This window comes from Coturnix japonica, chromosome 4 (genome assembly GCF_054131305.1).
Source record: "Coturnix japonica strain WE chromosome 4, WE-NBRP24, whole genome shotgun sequence".
In the NCBI taxonomy this organism is placed as follows: domain Eukaryota; kingdom Metazoa; phylum Chordata; class Aves; order Galliformes; family Phasianidae; genus Coturnix; species Coturnix japonica.
In genome coordinates this window covers 39,999,475-40,019,451 of record NC_140666.1, presented here as the reverse complement: position 1 = coordinate 40,019,451, position 19,977 = coordinate 39,999,475, and the positions used below count along the sequence as shown (strand labels likewise).

The window sequence follows — 19,977 nt, the reverse complement described above, 5'->3', positions numbered from 1 at the left end:
TTTCTTTCTAAGCACTCTTGACTGAAGTCCCATTTAAAGACAGTGTTTCATTAAATATCACTCTTGACAGCTCTCCTGCCATTCCTGCTCTCTTACAAAAAGGAGTGACAACTTTGCAAATAGCAAATGACTACAACTAGACATTTACTGTACATTTTGAATGCAAGGCTGTGATAAATACTTGTATATCTTATGGAACTCTGCTGAAAACATGATTACACCAAGAAGATTTAATAAGTGCAAAGATTTCCACTGTAACTCAATAAGTCTTCTGCTTTTGATACCACTCAAACACAGGAGTGACAGTCTGGGCCTCGTGCTTTCTAGCAGTCAGCTGAAGAAGAATTTAGCAAATAAAAACTGAATGAAAAACTGCAGACCTTGTTAACTCCGTGATACATCTGACAACCTGAAAGAGTTAATTAAATCCACAAAGTTGCTAGGCTTACTGTAATCAGTGTCTATTTCATTTACTGGTCTTTTCAATGCATGTTCACAGTTTTGTATCATATACAATGCTGAAGCAGTTGTTTCACCTTGATAACAAAAATGTGTAAATCTATGGACTTTATGGGTACATTTTTGTATATGGTTTCTTAGGATATGTCATAGAATCATAGAATTGTTCAGTTGGAAAAAGACCTTAAAGATCATCGAGTCCAACCACAACCTAACCATGCTACCCTAACTCTAACAACCCTCTAATAAATCATATCCCTGGATACCACATCCAAACAGTTTTTAAGCATAGCCAGGGATGGTGACTCAACCGCCTCCCTGTGGAGCTTATTCCAGTGCTTAGCCACCCGTTCTGTAAATAAGTGTTTCCTGATATCCAGCCTGAGCCTCCTGTCATACAAAGTGTCTTTTTGTATTTTATTTTTATAAATTTATTTTAAGCTCATCTGCTCCCATGCCCAAATACCACTGCTACAAAGGTCCACTTTTGCAACCATTTCAAAGTACTTATTATTCTACTCTCACTGATTTTGATGGGATTTTGCTGGTGTTATGTCTAGTAGATGAGTTCATATCAATGCCTAAATTCAGAAATAACACCTCTCTTTGCATTTGCTCAAAACATAGATGTTATTATCCGAGAAAATAAAACAACTGAAAAAGCATATCCCAGATGTATGAGCAGGCAGCAACAATAGCACCAGGCAAGCACATGTTAAAAGAGGAATTTGGCATCAGCCAGAAAGAAGCAGAGCTTTGCTGTCTATTCAACTAGAAAAGGTACACAAGGAAAATAAACTGCTGATCTTAACAAGAATGCTAAGTATACGAGCAGCTGGGAATGTATTCTGTGATAACTTGGAATAGGTGAGGAAATGATAATACAGGCTCTGGATTAAATTGGATGGGCTTGTCAAAGCCAAGACAGACCAAATGTTGCCATGGTTATTGAGCCCCCCAAATAAAGAGAACACCATTCACTCTATACTACAAAGTCTTGGGATAGCTTTGTGATCCCTTACTGAGTCTGCGGATAGCGATGATCATCCAGATTTGCAGCCTGTTGTTATTAGGGAATGCAAATCAGTCAGCGAAAATGAAAGCAGGAGAGTGACAAAATGCCTTAGGAACCACCTTTCTATGATTCCTATGAAGTTCTCCAGAGTTTTCGGACTGATAGATTTAGCATTGTCTACACAATGGTAGGTTGACTCATTTTATTGATCCTCAGTCATTTTTACAATATTATGTGCTTCATTACTCCAAACATAGAAGTTATGGAGCCACCAGCCCACAAATAAGCCCCAGTGGCCAATGCAAATCTATGTTCCTGGTGCAGAATATTAATTTTTAAAAACAAAGACAAGTGCATTTAATTTTAATACACACGAGGAAATATTTTAATGGATTATTGCACTGTATTAAAAAGTATAATGTTTATTGTATTTTTAAAAGACTATTTCTTCCATGTTTTAAATAGTACAATGAGAATAAGTTTCAGTATCATTTTGAATTAAGGAAAGAATTTTCCTGTGTTGCATCTACAGATGTGGCTTTAAACAGAACTAAGGAATTAGGAGTTTCATGAGGGATAAAAAAATAAAAAAAAAATTAAAAAAAAAATTTAAAAAAAGACAACTAAAGAGAAAGGAAAAGCAATGAAATGGCCCAGAAAGTTTCTGGTTATTGGTGGAAAAAGAGTGGAGAGGAGCAAGCTCATACCATTTAGTGGCAAGGGCAAAGAAAGTCAAGTTAAAATAGACATGCAGTCTCTGGTGGGTCATTTGAATTTCATCTGCACAGCAATTTCCACGCCATTTAGCCATAGCCACAGCAGGAATAAGAAGACTAAACACATAAAAATGACAAAATCATACAAGGGGGGATTGCAGCATGTGGTCATTAAGTCTGATAAAATTCAGTGATACGGTAGGCTGAGTTAGTGTTCTATCAAGGACTTCGAGTGTGTACAGAAAAATACAGCATGCAACAGTAGAAATGTCTGTAGCACACTCACTCAGGGTTCATGGTATATCAAGAATCCATCAGCCACAAAAATGAAGGAACTTAAAAAAAAAAAAATCCAAAACAAAAATGCAAGCAACAGAAAAATATTTCAAACTGTTAGTAAAATTTGCAGTTAGTATAGTGGTTTAGTTTATTTCAGATCATTTAGGGAAACATAGGATATTTTTGAGTACTTATATGCTGCAAGATCCATTAACAAGTAATTAGTGGATTTAAGGCTTCAGAAAAATGGGCTTTAATATAACATTTTCATCTCCCTTGTATTCACAGTAAGTCTTTGAGAACAGAAAAAGAGCCTTGGACATGTAACCAACTGGCTGGTTGCAGCAAAGAAGTGATAAGAGGCTTTCATTCAGATCACTGTGCTCAGAAAAAAAAAATAGAAAAGAAAAAAAAAAATGCAATGGGACAGCTTGGCTTGCAGTAGGCTGTATGCATTTCCCTAGGTCAAACAGGATTCCTATTCCATAGCAGGATAAGCCCAAGATTAGAGCAGATGGTGAGACCACTTTATGCTCTCCCTTGTGTTTTACAGCATTTAAGAGAAGCCTTAGTTTTGAAGGAAGACGAGGAAGGAAACTCTGATCACATCTGCTGTTACAGGACACTTTGAACAACTTCCCTTCCCAAGAAATTAAGCAACCCTGCATCTCAGTGCAAGGTGAACCCTGAGCATGAGGCTGGGCTCCAGCAGCAGCACAGGAGGAATACTAATACTCTTAGCATTAAGAATGAAGACTGGGCCTACCATTTAGAGGTTAAACTATTTAATGAACTCTGTATGCAAAAGAGAGAAAGAAAGGATGAAATACAGTATCTGATGTTCAACGTCATGAAATAACTTCCACTTTACTGTAAAATTTTACCAGCATATACCTTCCTGGTTTGTATATGTTAGCATTTTCTGGAATAAGTATGTAAAAAACAGTTGTCTTACTTTTATTCAGCTATGTTCAAACTGCTTCCCTTTGAGGAAATAGGCAACGTGACACAATTTTATACAGTCAGTCACAGTACAAAGTGAAAATACTTTTTTAATTGGTTTGGTAATAAGAGTTGAGATCATGGAGACTGAAGTTCATAGTTCATTTCATCCTGCCTTAGTAGTCAGTGAATATAATGCAAAAACAAACAAAATCAGAGATTTATAGAGTCCAAACTTAGAAAAGACAACTATGGTTATCTCATTTAACCTTGTGTACTATAGGCCTAAGACTACACTCCAAAAGTGTACATAATGCCCCTATAATAACGCTTGCTCAGAAAGACACCACCTAAGGGAATCCAGCTGTGATTTAAATGCTTCAAGCAAGAGAAAGTCTCCAGCAAATCCATTGTAATGTCCTTCCTATGACTAATTATATTCAGCATTAAAAATGTCCACCTTGTTTCTGATTTGAGCACATAAACATGCAGATATTTTTTTTTCTGCTATGCAAAAAAATAAATTTCTTACCATGTAGGTTCTATATGAAATTTTGAATTAATTAATTGCTGATATATCAAGGTATCTGGTGGATAATATCAAGCAAAATGGGGAAAAAAATGTTATTTTTGCTGGAAAAAAAAGTCTATACATGACTACCATTTGGTACAATGAGCTAAGTAGCAATCCCATCATTCAAATCCTCAAATCTATCCACCTCCTTTGGCGTGCAATCACATTGTAAAGGAGTAATCAAAAGAAGCTTTGATTATTCTTGAGAACTGATTCTCAGCTTCCTTGTCTGTTTATCCAATGGAAATGTAGGACCTAACTAGATCTGTGCTTCTGACTCATGTTTACAGAAGGAGGATACTTATTTTTCCTATACTAACTCACAACCTATGGACTCTCTTCTTAGCATGCACAAGCAATTTGGAGAATCAGCCCAGTAGACACTTCAAATGCCAATGCCAATGCTTTAGTTACTTTCAGAAACTTATTGCTGTGAAAGAAATGAAATATTTAAAAGTAAATGTAAATATATATGCCATGTGTTTCATTTGATGGTGAATGTTTACATTTATGAGTGATTTATGTACGATATAATAAGTAACCACTAAATGTAGTGACTGGTGGGTACTTGGCTGGTATAGAACCAGTTGCCAGTCTGAGCCAGACTTCTTGACCATAATTTAATTCTAATAATGCATTTCCAGCAATTACTCTGTCATTGTATTTGTTACTACTAATATTTTCAGCCTGAAAACTAAGTTTGTCTATTCCATCAACAACCAAATAGCCAGAGGCATGGGGACTAAATGATTCAATGGTATATTCAAAAACATACACCCCAAGATATGGAACATGGAACTTTCCAGTTGCTGGGGCAAATGAAGCTCCATAGTTGACATCCAGGTTGTTAAATCTGATGGGTCCTGGAGTCGTCATCCCATATGTGTGAGAGGCAAAAAAGGCCACCATAGGTGCGTATCTGTACGATCCTTTTGAAAAATCTGGAAAGGAATAAAGAACAGTTTCAAACAATGCCCTTGGTATTTCCCCCCTCCGCCCCCCCCATTCCTCCTTTTAAATTACAGAAAGGCAACTTGGATCAGCCAGAAATCATACCTGAAATCACACAACTTAGTAGCTCAAGACTAATTTATATTTCTATATAATCACAGCATTCTTCTGTATTGTATAAAAAGTAACTTTATTCACAATTAGTGCTAGGTGCAGCAAAATAAGGAAGAATTTTAAAAACAGCAGGGTAACATTGTGATTGCATAGGAGCTCTCTTAATGATAACTTAGTATATTTTTTCCTTGTATTTTTTTTCCCTCTCCCTACTCCCAATTTATTCCCTTCCCCAGGATCCTTTTCATTGTTCATCTGTGTGTGCTGAAGCCAAGAATTTTCCCCACAAATCTTAGACAAATTGTGAAGAAATTTGGCACTCCTGATGTTAAATGAGGTAGTAAAAAATGTATGTTTTCTCTTCCAGCTGAGCATGCACACTATGATTCCATGCCACTGTAAAAGTGGTTTTATTCACTATTCATAAGTTGTCATGAATGAGAATCAGCCAAACAGCTGCAAAAAGCTGCATTAAATTCACATTCCATGTGGCTTGCATGCAAATTATTTGTTTTCTGGGCTGAATAAGCACAATTTCTAATTTCCTTTGAAACATTTTAAAAGGCTGTATGGTTTGCTAGTGAAAATCAGAGGTATGCCTAGAAGGACTTCTTGAGGCTGTAATCTCATATATTATGGTAGCTAGTGCTATTTATAGGGCATTTCTTGCAGTGCTAAAGCTAGTATTTCCAAGTGATGTGATTTCACTTCCCCCCCGCCCCAGCTATAGCACCATCCCTCAGCAGCCTACTGTAGTCACCAGGGAGTTTTCCAGCTATTATAACTAGTGCCAGCCCAATTTAATCCCACTGGCTGGTCATATTAAAGAATGAGATTGTGAGTTACCCACAGGGATTGTGATGACTTCAGCACCAAAACACAAGACACTACTACCTGACTTGGTACTCATTAAAGTGAAACGTGAGACCTTCAACCAGCAAATGTGCTCTAATTAGACCTTGGGGCAAAGGCCAATACTGCTAGCATAATGTGCTACTCAATTCTTTACTTGCCGACACTCGAGGTATCATCGTTCACCAGCTTCATACTGCAATTGACTCCTCCAAAGGGGTGGCGACAAGCACAAACAAAACTCTGTCTGTCATTGATACATGTTCCTCCATTCTGGCATGGGGAGCTGACACAAGCTGAATACTGCCCTGTGATAGAGAGGGAGGAAAACCAAAAACTTCAAGTTGCAATGGTATGCACATATCAAAACAATCACTATAGTGACATTGCCCACAGTTTTCAATATTCTGGGAGGCCTCTTGAGCAATTCAGAAAGCCAGTAGCATTTCTCAAAAGGTTTTGTGTGAAAGCCAATCTCAGATCCTCTCGAGCAGCCTGCTTCTTTGCTTGAACATAACATATCCTCAGCTAGTCTCCAAATTATTCAGAAACACCTAGAAAATCTGAGTAGTTCTTGTCTCAAGTGTTTGGGTACAAGTAGTAAGATGAAATTTATTACAAATCTTTGACTTGAAACACAAAAGAATCATTAAAAAGTTGGAATATCTGAACAGCTGTGATTGTATAGTTCAGGACACTTCTGTCAAGAAACAGCAGTCTTTGCTCATTTCTTTCCTCCCTTTCTACTGACATTCCTCACCAGAATAAATACTTAAAACCAGGTTATTGCCAAGCTTTAGAAAAATGCTCCTTCTGCTGTTCCCAGCATGAGCCTTTCTATAGCAATCTAGGGCGGGGCGCACCTACAGGTCGTCCTCAGGACAGATTTAATTTGGAAGATACTCATTCCCATAAGGATGTGGGGATGCTGAGAATCCACCCCTCCCGACACAGAAACCACAGAGCATCCAGCGCCAGCAGCTCACAGAGGCAGCTGACTTTTTGTGGTGACCACCATACAACAGTTTCAGCCCTCTTCCTCTCTTACTGTGTTCTACTCTTACTCTCTGACACAGAAGCAAAGACACAAATGAAAATCTGGTAGATTATGATCATGTGATTTAAGAAATAGGCTGGACAAGCTAATTAATCTTTGCTAAGAGTGAAAATGTTCTGAGTGGCTTGGAGTTGACAGTGCTGCACAAACAGGAAAACTTGGAAGAGGCAGTGCTGACATACCCATTTTATTTCCTTCTTTTGATGAGAAAAAGGAAAGAATTACTTTCCTGTTGCTTCATAGAGATCTGTGCTTTGGTTTGGTTTCACTAGTGCAAGCACAGAATGCTGCTCTTGTAGAGCAGTCAATTTGCATTCAGGCAGACCAAAACACAAGTTTTGTATTTCTGGTGTTGACAATGTACTGTCTGGTCCACAATACTATTCACCCTAATGTGTCAGAATCACCTGCTCATGGAGATGGAAGGTAATAACTACTATCTAGATTACTTCAGGTTCTTGTCCTTTATCCATAAATAATCTCAGTTCCATTTCTAGGTATCTACCAACATTGCTGCAGAAGTTTTGTAGGACAAGCAATGCAAATTACACCAAACAGGTGATCTTGCAGCGCACTCACACTGAAGATGGCTTTCCTTTACATATGTACAAGCTCACCAAATCATCTCCTGTCAATACTGAGAAATACATAACTCCAGTGCTTCTGAGCTATCATGCAGTAATTACTGAGTGCTAACATATAATTCTTTGTCAGAGCAGTTTGGAGGAACCACACTCCGAGTATATTAAATACTAAAAATTTCCATGAAAACATCAGAATATGAAACATCCAAGACATATGTTTTTCTTTTCCTCTGCTTTTGTCAAGTAAAAGTCACGTGCTTTATAAAATGATTTTTTCTTTGACAGAAACTACCACCAGAGCTCTCAAAAGTGCTCTAACTCTACTTAGTCCTGCTATAAACCCAGATTAGTGGATGGGAACTCAAAAATCTTTTCAGAAAAGTATGAAATTACATCTTCACACAGTGGTATTTCAGTAATGTCTATAGTTATCTTTAGGTTCTCATCCAGAGAAAGCAATTACAGCAACCAGTTTCCATGAGAAATTGTAGTTCAGTGAGCAGAAAGCTAAATCACTCTCTACAGCGCCACCTGAATTAGCAGAGCATACAAAATAAATACACAGCAGTTATTCTTCTCACAAAAAAAAAATAACATCCACGCTGCAATCAAGCAATATAGGTCTGCCATGACTGGGGTCACAGTACAGGCAACCGGACAAGAGGAAATTATGTTTTTCTTCCCAGATAACAGTTTTGCTGTTTGACATAATCAAACTTATTTTTTTTTCAGTCATATTTACCAAGCATCCTCAGCAGCTTGGATGCTGTATGAAAATAAAGCAGGATAGGAAGGAAAACAGCTGATTTCGCTATCACACTCAAAAAATACACAGCAGCCTGTCTGTCTGTTATTTGGCATCTGTGAATTATAAACAAAACATGCATAGGTCAAGTCTGAAAGTAATGCCTTTTATTTATTTCCATGGAAACTACAACAGATAAAAGAGCATATTAACACCCTTTGATGGAATAAATTCTTACCTGCAAAACACTATATTTCACCACAGTCACCATCACTAGTTACGCATTTTTGCTATATATAAGCATGCCTGCATGCCATTCTCATAAAAATCTAAATCAGTGCTGAAACACACCATCCACCATCTCACTGTGCTCACATCCACTGTTTGTTCTTCAGAAACACTCGGCAAGAGTCAACGAATGTCAACGGGTGCCACTTTTTTCCACTCAGAGGAATTCAATGACACACCTTTGCTTCATCCACCCTTCCAGGTAAGACACCATTCTGTCAGACTGCCCCTCTGCTGTCATCCACCACACAGCAACAACATGTAATGGGACACTGACGGGAAGGTTCAGCCTCTACTGCCATACCACCAACATCAGCTTCCGACATCATGGACCAACATAATGAAAGGGGTAGCACCGAGCAAGCCTGATATATCCAAGAAGCAGAAAAAAGACCACACAAAAAGGAATTATAATAAGATCGAGAACAGTGTTTCACCAGCCCACAGAGGGACAATTTTACCTGATTTTAACCTTGGAGTTAAACTGAATTCTGACGTTGTTTCACCTGTAGTAACTTATCCTTCATGCAACAGCACTGCTTAACAACACCTGAGACATACACTCCAGATTCTAGAAGCTAAATAAGCTGTGAAGAAGCCTCGAGCCAATTAGAATTTTTAGAATAGGAGGCCAATGAGCAATCAATCTGTGCAATTTTCATGTATATTACAAGTTTGCTATGGACAGTATGCTTTTGCTATAATTTCTGGTTGATGCTACTCTTCTCCACTGTATTTTTGTTTGGTTTTTTTATTTAACAATTTAATGTCTGCCTTATACAAAAATGTGATGCCGGGGGCTCAATCTGAAAATGTCTGAAAAGGAAGTGACTTTCCAGTGTTTCCACAATCATGTCACTGGAAGCCCTGAGAGACTGGAAGAGAGAGACTAGAAATCCACCAGAGCACACTGGCTGCACAGGGTCTGACCAGCTGTCAGTCCACAATTAATAACCATGGCTAGCTTAGCACTCTCAGTTTGACAGTGATAAAAACACTGAGCATCCTAATTAGCCTAGATACAAGGTGTGCCAAGGCTACCTATGAAAAGCTGCCCAATGGAGCTAGGGGTAACAGCAGGCCTAGGGCATCTGTTAGAGAGGTGACAAGCAGAGTGAGGCAAGTTGCTCACAGAAACTAGGACTAGCCAAAGCAAAATAATTCAATAGGATAAATTAATTGAAGGATATAAGTGAAAGGATATAAGTGAAAGGGAAGCCTGCATTTCTTTTAGGAGTCAGAAATCATGCAAAGCTAAAATCTGACAAAAAATAGGAAACATTTTCCATATATTCAACTACAGACTTTGACTTTTCCTTCAGTTCCAGCATGCAATTTCTAAAACAAAATATAGCCAAATGAAAGATATAATCCATTGTTTCACTACAGCAGGTTGCCTTGCTTTGCTAAGCTTACGTCAGAAGCAAGACTGGAAATAAAAAGTGGCTACTGCTGAGACCATAGTCTTAAACTCCTTTGGTACTTCATTCTCCAGGGTACTAAGAGCATTGATTTCAGTCACACCTATGTGAAAGTACTAAGATGGAAGGGTCAGAAATAGGAAAAATGAATGTTCTCAATGAATGTTCTCCCCTAGAGAACAGAAAGAACTAACAAGCAATGAACAAGTAGGAACTGAAATATGTTGCACTTGTTCTGCAACATGCCTTTCTGTAGTAGAACAGTGTTTGGAAGGTAAGACTAATTGCAATTCATGATCAAAACAATGAAGATTTTCCTGGGTATTTTTTCTTTAGAGGAATGCATCACCCTTATGTTAGCTATTTTAAGCTGTCTTAAGACATTCCTTTTTTATTAACCCAGTCAGACATTTATTATCAGGTAAAGAGTGAATTTTTCATTCTTCGTGTACATATACCAGCTTACTGCTGATGAAAGTTTTTCTTTTATTCAATACACAACATGACAAGTCTCCAAAACTGCATGTACCTACATACAATAATGCAAATTCACATTGTTTCTCCTTAATTTTAAATGTCTGCTGTGGAAAACGTTACCTCAGGGCCACATTCTGAACTCAGTAATGTCAATGAAAAACTGCCATCTGTTCAAGTAGGATCAAATATTGAACATGCTGGAATCAATGAGAATTATAATTCACATTTGCACTGTTTATATAATACGATCTCAATCTCTGTGAATTAGAAAGATGTTCTAACAGGTAACATGTTCTGTGATAAGCTACTTAACTTTAAGGTTCCTTATAGAAATTTGAGTACAGTCAGCACATACTTCTGGATGGTCTCCTGAAACTTAGGAGAGAAAAACCTTTCCTAGAGAAGTAAAATCTATCAATGTAGAAAATGAATACTTGTCAACTAAGATAACAGTCTTACTTCTTAAACTTTCATGAACATAACGTAGGACTTTGCTAAGCAAAAAACCTAACTGAGTACAAATGCTAATTACTACTGGAAAACTGCATAATCTCTACATTATAAAGACCTTGTTTAATAAATAGGGTTTTACTGTATCTGCAAAGATCTGCACTTTCTGTAAAAGTGAGAACATAATCAACATAAGCTCTTTGGTAAAATTCATCTTGAGGTAAATAATAAATAGGAAAGTCATTAATTCAATAACATGCAATAAAGAATAGAGTAGGCGGCAACTTGCTGTGCTTCAGGCAGGTCACACTAGTGACAGTTTCCAACAATGTAAAAGACTCAGGAGGATTCAAAGATGTCAGGTTTTATTCTCCCTGTTTTAACTGAGTTCAAGAGTTTTATATTTCCATTCTGTGCTGCAGCAGAAACCAACAAAAAAGAAATATATATAACAGAAAGATAATTGCTGTTTCCAAAGTCAAAATAATCAAATTATTTTGTTGCATGTGCATTTTTCATTGTGCCTTCCCTAACTGAAAAGATAACCAAGGAGTTAATTCCTTCAGTGTGGAAGGATTTCAGCAGAAGTGAAGGTACTCATGGGATTGAGGTGTTAACAAGCATCCTTCCACTGAATACTGAAATGGCTGTTCCTAGTGCAAGTGGAAAAAGGGAAGGATGGAGGGCAAGCTTGCACAATAACAATAGTGGCAGCTCTCCCTACATCTACAGAACCCTTATGTCTGCTTAGAACAGGGACCAAATAGAGTTTTAGAGATGTTCTTAACTTTAAGAATGCTGTATAGAAAAGATTTAGGTCTGGGTGCTAAAATTTATCTGGACACTTGCCCATATTTGGTCTATCTTGCTTATTTTAATTGGAATGAGTCTCCTCTAAGTATTCCTAGTCACTTAACCATTCTTCATTTTTTGTACTTTTCCAGAAAAGATATTTCCATAAAAAAAGTTTATCTCAGCAGTGATGCCAAAAGGCATAACTCAATGTAGTTTTTATGAAATCATCCATTAGAATTAATTTCTTATGATCATGTTTGAATTTAAACATTTGAAATCCAACCACACTCAAGAGTCAAACCTACTTTATATGCTGACTCTTGATTCTACAAGGACATTATTATTAAGATTATTAGTGTAGTTACAGCTATAAGTTCTGAAGGAGTTGGCAAAAGTCTTCTTGCAATCATTTGTTGTATTGACTTGCTTAAGAATTTTAATACTTTTCATCCCTACTAATGCTGCAAAGCATTGATGCAACTCCAGATTTCTCTCCCAGAATACACATTTCTACAGAAATTGCTGATTGATATGCAGGCATGAAGTCTTGTAGTTTAGAATTCATCTAAATAGTCAGTTAAGTTTGAAAGGTCAGGTTTTCATCTGAGTATATGCATACACATAACTTAAATAGATCAAATACAAAATTAGTAAGATAAAATTATATGGAACTTCTGGATGACTTCATACAAAGTCTCCTCAAAAGAAAAATAAATCTTGCAGGCAAAAGAATAGAGCAACCTCAGATTCCTCTGAGACACTTTTCATGGCATTCTTTTAAGTCTTTAATCATCTTAAATCAAGTTTTTATGCCACCTCTGTTATGAATGCTTTTTTACTCAGTTTGTCACATCAATTGCTTAAGACAGTTGCAAAAGGGCCAAATTTTGCATAGGCTAAGACATATTACCTGAATCTATGGCATTGTCTGTGTTTCGCTGACTTCGACTTGACAGACTCAGGGTGACATTTGCTGCTCCTTTTTTCACTGGAGCTGGCTTCTTCGTAGTTGGTTTCACTTGCTTCTGAAGTTTGGTAGCGTTGTTCATTGCACTTGCCACCGACATGTCAACATGCTGCGTTAGATTTGTCAGGATAGTTCCTGCTTTTATCTCAAGCACAGACTCAATGAGCTCTTGGAGTCCTCTGTGCAGCAGAGGAATATCTGGCTGAGCAAGTTTAATTAATACAGGTATACTTGCATTCACTTTCTGGATTCTGCTGTTGGCATCTTGACACAGCCCCCAGGCCTCATGAGCAGTCTTGTTCAGAAGTGGAATGCTGTTTGAGAAACGGATCGACTTTGCTTCCAGGGCCTTGATCCTGGAATTCAGTGTCTGGAGCTGAAGCGAGGCTGTTTGCTCTTTCTCTGTCAAAGCAGCCTTGTTTTTTTTCTGTGAAGCATAGTTGTTTGCCAAAAACTTGGAAATTTTTGACTCCACAACCAGGAGACGAACCTCAAGGTCCTTTGATGCCTCCAGAGAGTCAAGTAGCTTTTCCTCAAGGTGAGTGATATCTTGTTGTTGATTGTCCACTTTTGATGATGTTTCATTTAAAATATAGTTAATTCTTCTAAAATTGTGAAGGATAGTTTTGTCAGACTCTACATGTGGGATATCAGGAAGTGACGGAATTACTTGTGAAGTGAATTCATGCTTCTGTTTGCTAATAAGCAATGTCCAGATGGATTCATTCAACTGTTGGAATTGGGAAAAAAAAGCCAACAGGCTGTCCAGCTTCTCAGCCCTGCCACAGCAGACCTCAGTCTCATTTTTCAGAACATGTAACATATCTTTCTGTACATAATTATCTTGAATAGAATCAATAGCATTGTTTATTATTATCACGGTCTTGTTTAATCCATCTTCTATTTCCTTAGAGCATTCATTCATTTGACTCTCCAAGAGCTCCTGATAAGCCTGAGATTTGTTTTTAAGTCCTTCCTGAGTTTTTGAGAGTTCCTTAATGGTAGAACTCATTCCATCAACAACAGCTGTGAGGTTTTCAAGCTTCTCATTGATCGCTTCAGATTGGATTTGTTGTTCATACTCAGAAGTCAAACTAAAAGGTGGACCTTGTTCAATAAAGGGTTGCAGGATCTCCATATCATAGGACAAATCATTAATTTGCTCATTCATTTTGTCCATCTTACTGTCCAATGAAAGGACCAAATCAAAAACACTTCTGTTTAGGGCAACCACATTTTCTTGGGTTTCTGACAGCTGCATTTGGAAATCCTTTCTGCTCTCTGACAACATGTCATCACAGACTCCCAGAACAGAACCTCTCTGAATTTCCAGTGCAAGACTCAGGTTACTGATTTTGTGGTCCTGAACTCTTAAGTCATCATAGATCTGTAGTACTATCAGGTCCTGTCTTTTTACCTTCTCACGCAGAGTAAACATGTACTCTGTAATATTGTACTCTATGACTTCATCTGTTGAAGGAATTTTTTGTCTTGAAGACTCTTCAGTCGATAATAGTTGTTCATTAGCATCTCTAATTTCATTAAGGGTCCTATTTAAAGATTCATAATAAATGACATTTCTTGACTGTTGATGCTCCAAGTTGTCTTCCAGGGATTTCTGCCTTTTCTGTAAAGCTTTTATAGGCTTGTCACAAATAAGGGTAATTTCCTCTTTCATCTGCACCATATGACTCTTCAGCTCCAAAATGTCAAGATTTGTTGACCTTATGTCTTTGTCTAGAGAAAATTTTTCTTGGGTTTCATTTAGGTGCTTCGCTAATTCTCTTGTCTTTTCAAGATCATTTGACAAACTAGACATAGTCTTGAAAATCTGAGCCATATTCTCTAGCATTTCTCTTCTAAATACTTCTAACTGTTCTCCGACAATGTCTTTGACTAACATATTAATACTCCTAGATTTGAGACCTTCGGGAAAAAAAAAAAAAAAAAGAGAAATATGGAAATAATCAAAACAATATTGTCAGCAACAGTACCAATAAGGACAGAAGCTTTTCTGTTACTTTCCTGTATTAACTTAATTACTTCTATAACCTGGACTTTCTTGCTTTGTCTCTGAAAACTTACTTGAAAATATGTTCTTCTCAAGAGCAGTAAAAATATCAGGAAATCAAACCATGAAACACAATGGCAACAAGTGCCAGTGAATCTCTGGGCTCCAGGCATGCAAGAGATAGTCCACATAAATGTGGTTTTGTTCAGAAATGGTTTGTCCTGTTGATACAGAAATATAGTACTTCCCCTATTTAGGAAATCCATTTGAATTATGTGTGAGCTTTCAGCTGGAAACAAGCTAAAGTAACTGATAATAGTTACTTTACATGAACTATATGTGAGCCTCAGTTGTCATTATGTCAGGTAAAATGGACTGTAAACACATCTGATGCCTAGGGGAGTAATTGTACCGTAACAGCAAGTAAATGACTTGACAGACACATAGATGCATGAATGTGTACTCACATACACAGAGCTTTGTCAGGGAACTTTAATGAAGGAAAACCAGTAAGATACTCAAGAATGAAGATGTACTGGCAGTTGAGAGGAGGATATAAGACATCAGTGAAGAACAAAATAACTGATACAGTAAATAACACATGTGAGAAAGGAAGTGGAGATCATGGGAAGAAAATGAAAAGATAAGGGAAGAAGGTAAAAATCTGACTAACACAAAGCAACTGCAGACTTAGCCATACTTTGAGAGCATGCTGCTTCAGGATAGCAGTAGGGAAAAAACTCAAGTGCCTTCTTCAAGCTAGCTTCTAAGAAAATATTTTACCAACACCCTGACACACCTGTGTTGTGCATCTCCATGCTAGAGAGAAGCTTGAAAACTCTAGTCAGCTTCTGTTATTTTAGTGCATTCTGCCTACTTGTAGTATGACAGACATACTTGCTGGGCAGAAACTGCACAGTTGTCCTTTGACATTGTATACATGAGCCAACAGGAATACAAAACTTTCTCTTTCTCCTCTGCTCTACTTGTTCCTGCTGTTTAACCACTGTACGTCCTAAGAAGCAGCAAAACTGCTTCTGATGTGTTCTTTGTAATACCAGGCAAAGCATCATGAAAATTATCAATAACTGTATATAGGAAAAAGTTGGCTCACTTGACCAGTGATAGAATCTCTAGCTATAGAGCGGTCCTTCTTAGGAAAGAGCCTTCATCCAGTAGACATTCTGCCTTCTGAGGCTAGCTCTTAAATGAGCCCAGAGAGGAATGGATCCAGGGACCACTCCTTCAGGTCAGATGGAAGATACAGGTGAATTGCTTGCATCTGTGCTTCCTGGGCTAGCCATCCACACCTTCCCCTTCAGCAGGTGCTCAAGGCTGTGACTTAACAGTTACCCTACACCTACATACAAGCCAAGAATAACCTATACTGGATCGTACATGATAAAAGCAGTGTTTTCACTAGAGCTGCTTGATTGGGACATAGATTGAAAATATAAATTAAAAAAAAAAAAAAAAAAGCGAGCAATTGGACATCTCATTGAAGAAGGTATTAAATAGAGCATGGTAAATATAAACAATAAAGACCTGAGACCTGAAACGTATTTGAAGACAATTAGGAAAATAATGGGGTTTGTACTGTGCATTTTAATTAGGACTTAGACCATCAGTGTAGATATAAATAGGGAATGGATAAGCAGGAGCAAAAGACCTCTTGGAATAGTATCAAAATGACAACTAGAATGAGCAGAGTACAAAAAACAATGAAGAGAAAGCAGAAAGGAAATGGAAAATATTCGAAGACAAATTAAACGTATGCCCAAGGGTCAAGAATGCCGTCTAGCAATATGTGGAGAGGTGAAAGCAGGTCACTGAAAGATGGGATAAATGCGATCCAGGGTACAAGGGAGCCATCTAGCATTTGGCATGAGCAACTCAGGAGACAGATGAGAACTGAAAATGCACACAATGGAACAACAACTGGTAATTTCGAGGGAGATGCAAAATCACCTATTTTGTCATTTGGTTTTAACTCTACATAAAAAAATTCCTGGTGCTTCATGGTATTTTAAAACAATAGACAGTCCTCTGGATTCTGGAACATGAACAATCACTTTGAGAAACATTCCTTAAAAATAAGAAAAGGGCTGCACATCAAGGAAAAGAAAGCTTAAATCCCAAACTGTTCCTTAAGCATCATTTTTAGTTGGATAACAAACAGTTCTTACTGTGGAATTCACAAGAAAAGGGTGCATACTTATGCTGAAAAAGATCTGCTCAATCTTCTAATCCTTGGCCACGTCATTCTCATTTACCCAAAAGAAAAAGGATAATTTCTTACTTGATTTTCAACTCATGAGTACAGAAGTTTATCCAAGTTAGCCCCATATTGTCATAAAGGTAAATTATTCTGGAAGATGACATGTTATAGATACAACTACAGAATTCCTTATATATTTCCCTTGCGTATGTGAATGACACGTTAAAGAACATTACTTGTACTTAGTATAAGAGCAAATACTACCTCCCTCAGCAGCTATCAGGTAAATAAAACATAATAATAACAACTGTTTGCAGAAATTCAAAGTAAATAAATATGTCTTGAAAGCAGCTGAAGTTACCACATAGATGATATAGTACCCAATAACTTGTTTTTTGGTCACTACAAAAGACACCATAACAACAAATGTTTAACTAAAAAAATCCCCCTGTTGTGAGCTAAAGCAAAAAGAAAATAGCATTCTTTCCAAATGCTGAACAATAGGGTAGGAGAGCCCATAAATGTCTTTACAACTTCTTTCCCTGGCACCTTTAACTGGATGAGTGATTACATTAATTTATTTTTCTTACCTTTTAGAAAAGATTGGAAGTCTGTACCCTTATCTTCATTGATTTTGCCTTCCAGAGAAGACAGCATCTTGCTCAAATCATTCATGGCAGCAGCAACGTTGTCAACCTTCTTTTGTAGAAAAGTCAATTTCATTTCCTGGCTGCTAATATTCTCATTCATTTTTTGTGTAAGTGCTGGGTAGGAAAACAAAGTAAGAAGGAAAAAAAAAGAAGAATTACAGAACTGTGGGGTGGAAACAAATGTAATTGACTTCAAAGGCATTAGTCAAGAATGCAGCAAAAAGTTTCTGAATTATTACTTTGAATGAATTATCTTGATTTTTGTCATGTATCATGTATTAGTGACACTCAGCAGCACAGCAGCAGCTAATTGCTAAGGCATCTGTATCCATTATAAAGTATTTATGAATCTAGAATAGTACTTGGAATGGTTTGCATATTTTAATCAGTGTAAAGCCATTTTTCCAACACCTAACATCCCACAAGGTTTTCTGATAACTCTCATTTAGTCTTTCTCATTTAACATAATCACAAAAGCATTGATTTTTACTTATCGTTTACAACATCATGATTTTGCACGTCTTCTATGTGAAGGAATATATCATCTTTTCAGATATGAGTTCAAAATAGAGATAGAAAAGCAGCAAAGAGATAAATGACTTCAGAACAATCATTTATCTGTCATTAAAAAAATAGACATCCAGCCCATATAGTCAAGTTTATTTTAAGATGTTTGCAGTCTTTTCAGGTGCAAAAGAGCCTATCTGGATGCTTTTAAGGCAGCTAGCAGTAAAGAAAGCCTTGGTCTTGCAGGCTCAGACTCCATGTGACTCCAATTATCCACTTGAGTTTAACAGATGACAGGAATGAGACTTAGTCTGTGATTTTCAGAAGACGCTGAGAAAATTAAATGCTATAATTCCTGTAAGCAAAGCTACAAATTTTTTCCTATCCTTCAACAATTCAGTTTAAACAGTCAACCTTATACACATAATATACTACAGTATGTGATTAAAACTATGCTATGACTTAATAAATTGCTATGTGAGAGGTTCTTTAACAATACATACAAATACTTATTAGTGTAAATTTACAGTACTGGTATTGATCTTATGCCTCTTTTCATTAAGGGATCACTGTCTTTTCCCATGGCAGCAAACAGTCATAAATCAGAAATCACAGACACATGCTTAGTGTCAAATACAATCTGTAGGCACAGAGGCCTAAAAGCTACAACAAGGGGAAAAAAAACAAAAAACAAGTTACACATAAAAAAGCATATTCTTCTTACTAGACTTTGATTCTTTAAAATTCTGGTATGTAAAAACCCATTTGGGAAAACTCAGAGAATTCACTAAGTGCACCAAGTCAGTGCAGATGAACTGTGCCAACATTTACAGGAATGCTCTCCTGTAGAGGCACACTGATTGTACAACTCCTAATAGGTCACCCTGGTAAGTAAGACTGTTTTAGGTTAGGAGGTTAGCCTATCCAGCTGTTTCCTTTCCCCTCTGTGTCTACTTAGACATAAACCTGTGATTACATCTTACCTAAGCAGTTGAGTCTGCCGTGTCCTCAGCATGATCATGGAGATAAGCCATTGGCAGATCTTTGAATACCTTGTCATAACGCTACTCTCTGACATGGGCAGACAGATAGGTCTGTATACTTCTGCTCCTGGTTGAATTGTTACTGAGGGGAAGTGAACTGAGAACTTTACAGGCACATCTACAGCCACCAAAACTGATCATGGAATGATAATTAATCTGTAGGGTGCAACAGTTTCTGCAGTTACATTTCTCTTGGTTCCTGCTGAAGGGAGTAGTTGAGCTGCATAAGTGAACCTGGAAATGTGGTTTATAAATGGCACAACAACACTGCAGCAGCTGGAAACACAATTTGGCCTGGCAGCAGCCGATGGAATGACAGACCAGGGCAGACAGATAATCCTGGACCCAGGTTTTGTTTGCAGGGCTGGCAACCAGAACCAATCCCAAATAGATCCACTCTGATTTTAAAATCACTGAAAATAAATTTACATGGAGCTCTGAAAATTCAGTTTAAGAATTATTTTTAGATTAGGATTATTACTAAAAGAAGTGGATCTACTTAACACTTCACTGACCAGGCTCATTTCTTCGTATGAATCCTGGCTACCTTACTAGACAGCATCTTCCTCCTTCCAGCATTGGAAAAGTTGGTTGTTCACATAATATCACCAAGTGCAAGAATCTTCCCCTTTCTACCTCCCATTTGAAACTACTTTTCCTCATCTCTGTGCTATATTCAGTCTTCCCTTCTCCTGCCTATGCTTTGTGATTTTTCTCTTTATTATTATTTGAAGCAAAGCACATATATAGCCATAAACCCAAATGATCTGTCTCCATAAAGCCATGTGGCAGTCTGCATTCTGACACACTGTTCACAGAGAATGCATGACTATCCCAAAATCAGGGTAATATACTGGCAATT

General features: G+C 37.4%; 1 protein-coding gene across 2 annotated transcripts in view; it reads right to left on the bottom strand.

Moving 5' to 3' along the window:
- Positions 1-1,857: 1,857 nt before the first annotated feature.
- The window catches only part of MMRN1 (multimerin 1), a 38,509-nt gene continuing 20,389 nt past the window's right edge, over positions 1,858-19,977 (bottom strand). Inside the window, exons 5-8 of one of the 2 annotated variants that reach the window (XM_015861332.3) lie at positions 17,506-17,679; positions 12,630-14,612; positions 6,064-6,210; positions 1,858-4,926 (exon numbers count right to left, since the gene is read on the bottom strand). In XM_015861332.3, the coding sequence (XP_015716818.2) occupies positions 4,505-4,926; positions 6,064-6,210; positions 12,630-14,612; positions 17,506-17,679 (2,726 nt within the window). In that variant the 3' untranslated portion in view covers positions 1,858-4,504. Of the gene's footprint in view, positions 4,927-6,059; positions 6,211-12,629; positions 14,613-17,505; positions 17,680-19,977 lie in introns of both variants that reach the window. The other variant, XM_085545023.1, reaches the window with a different exon arrangement.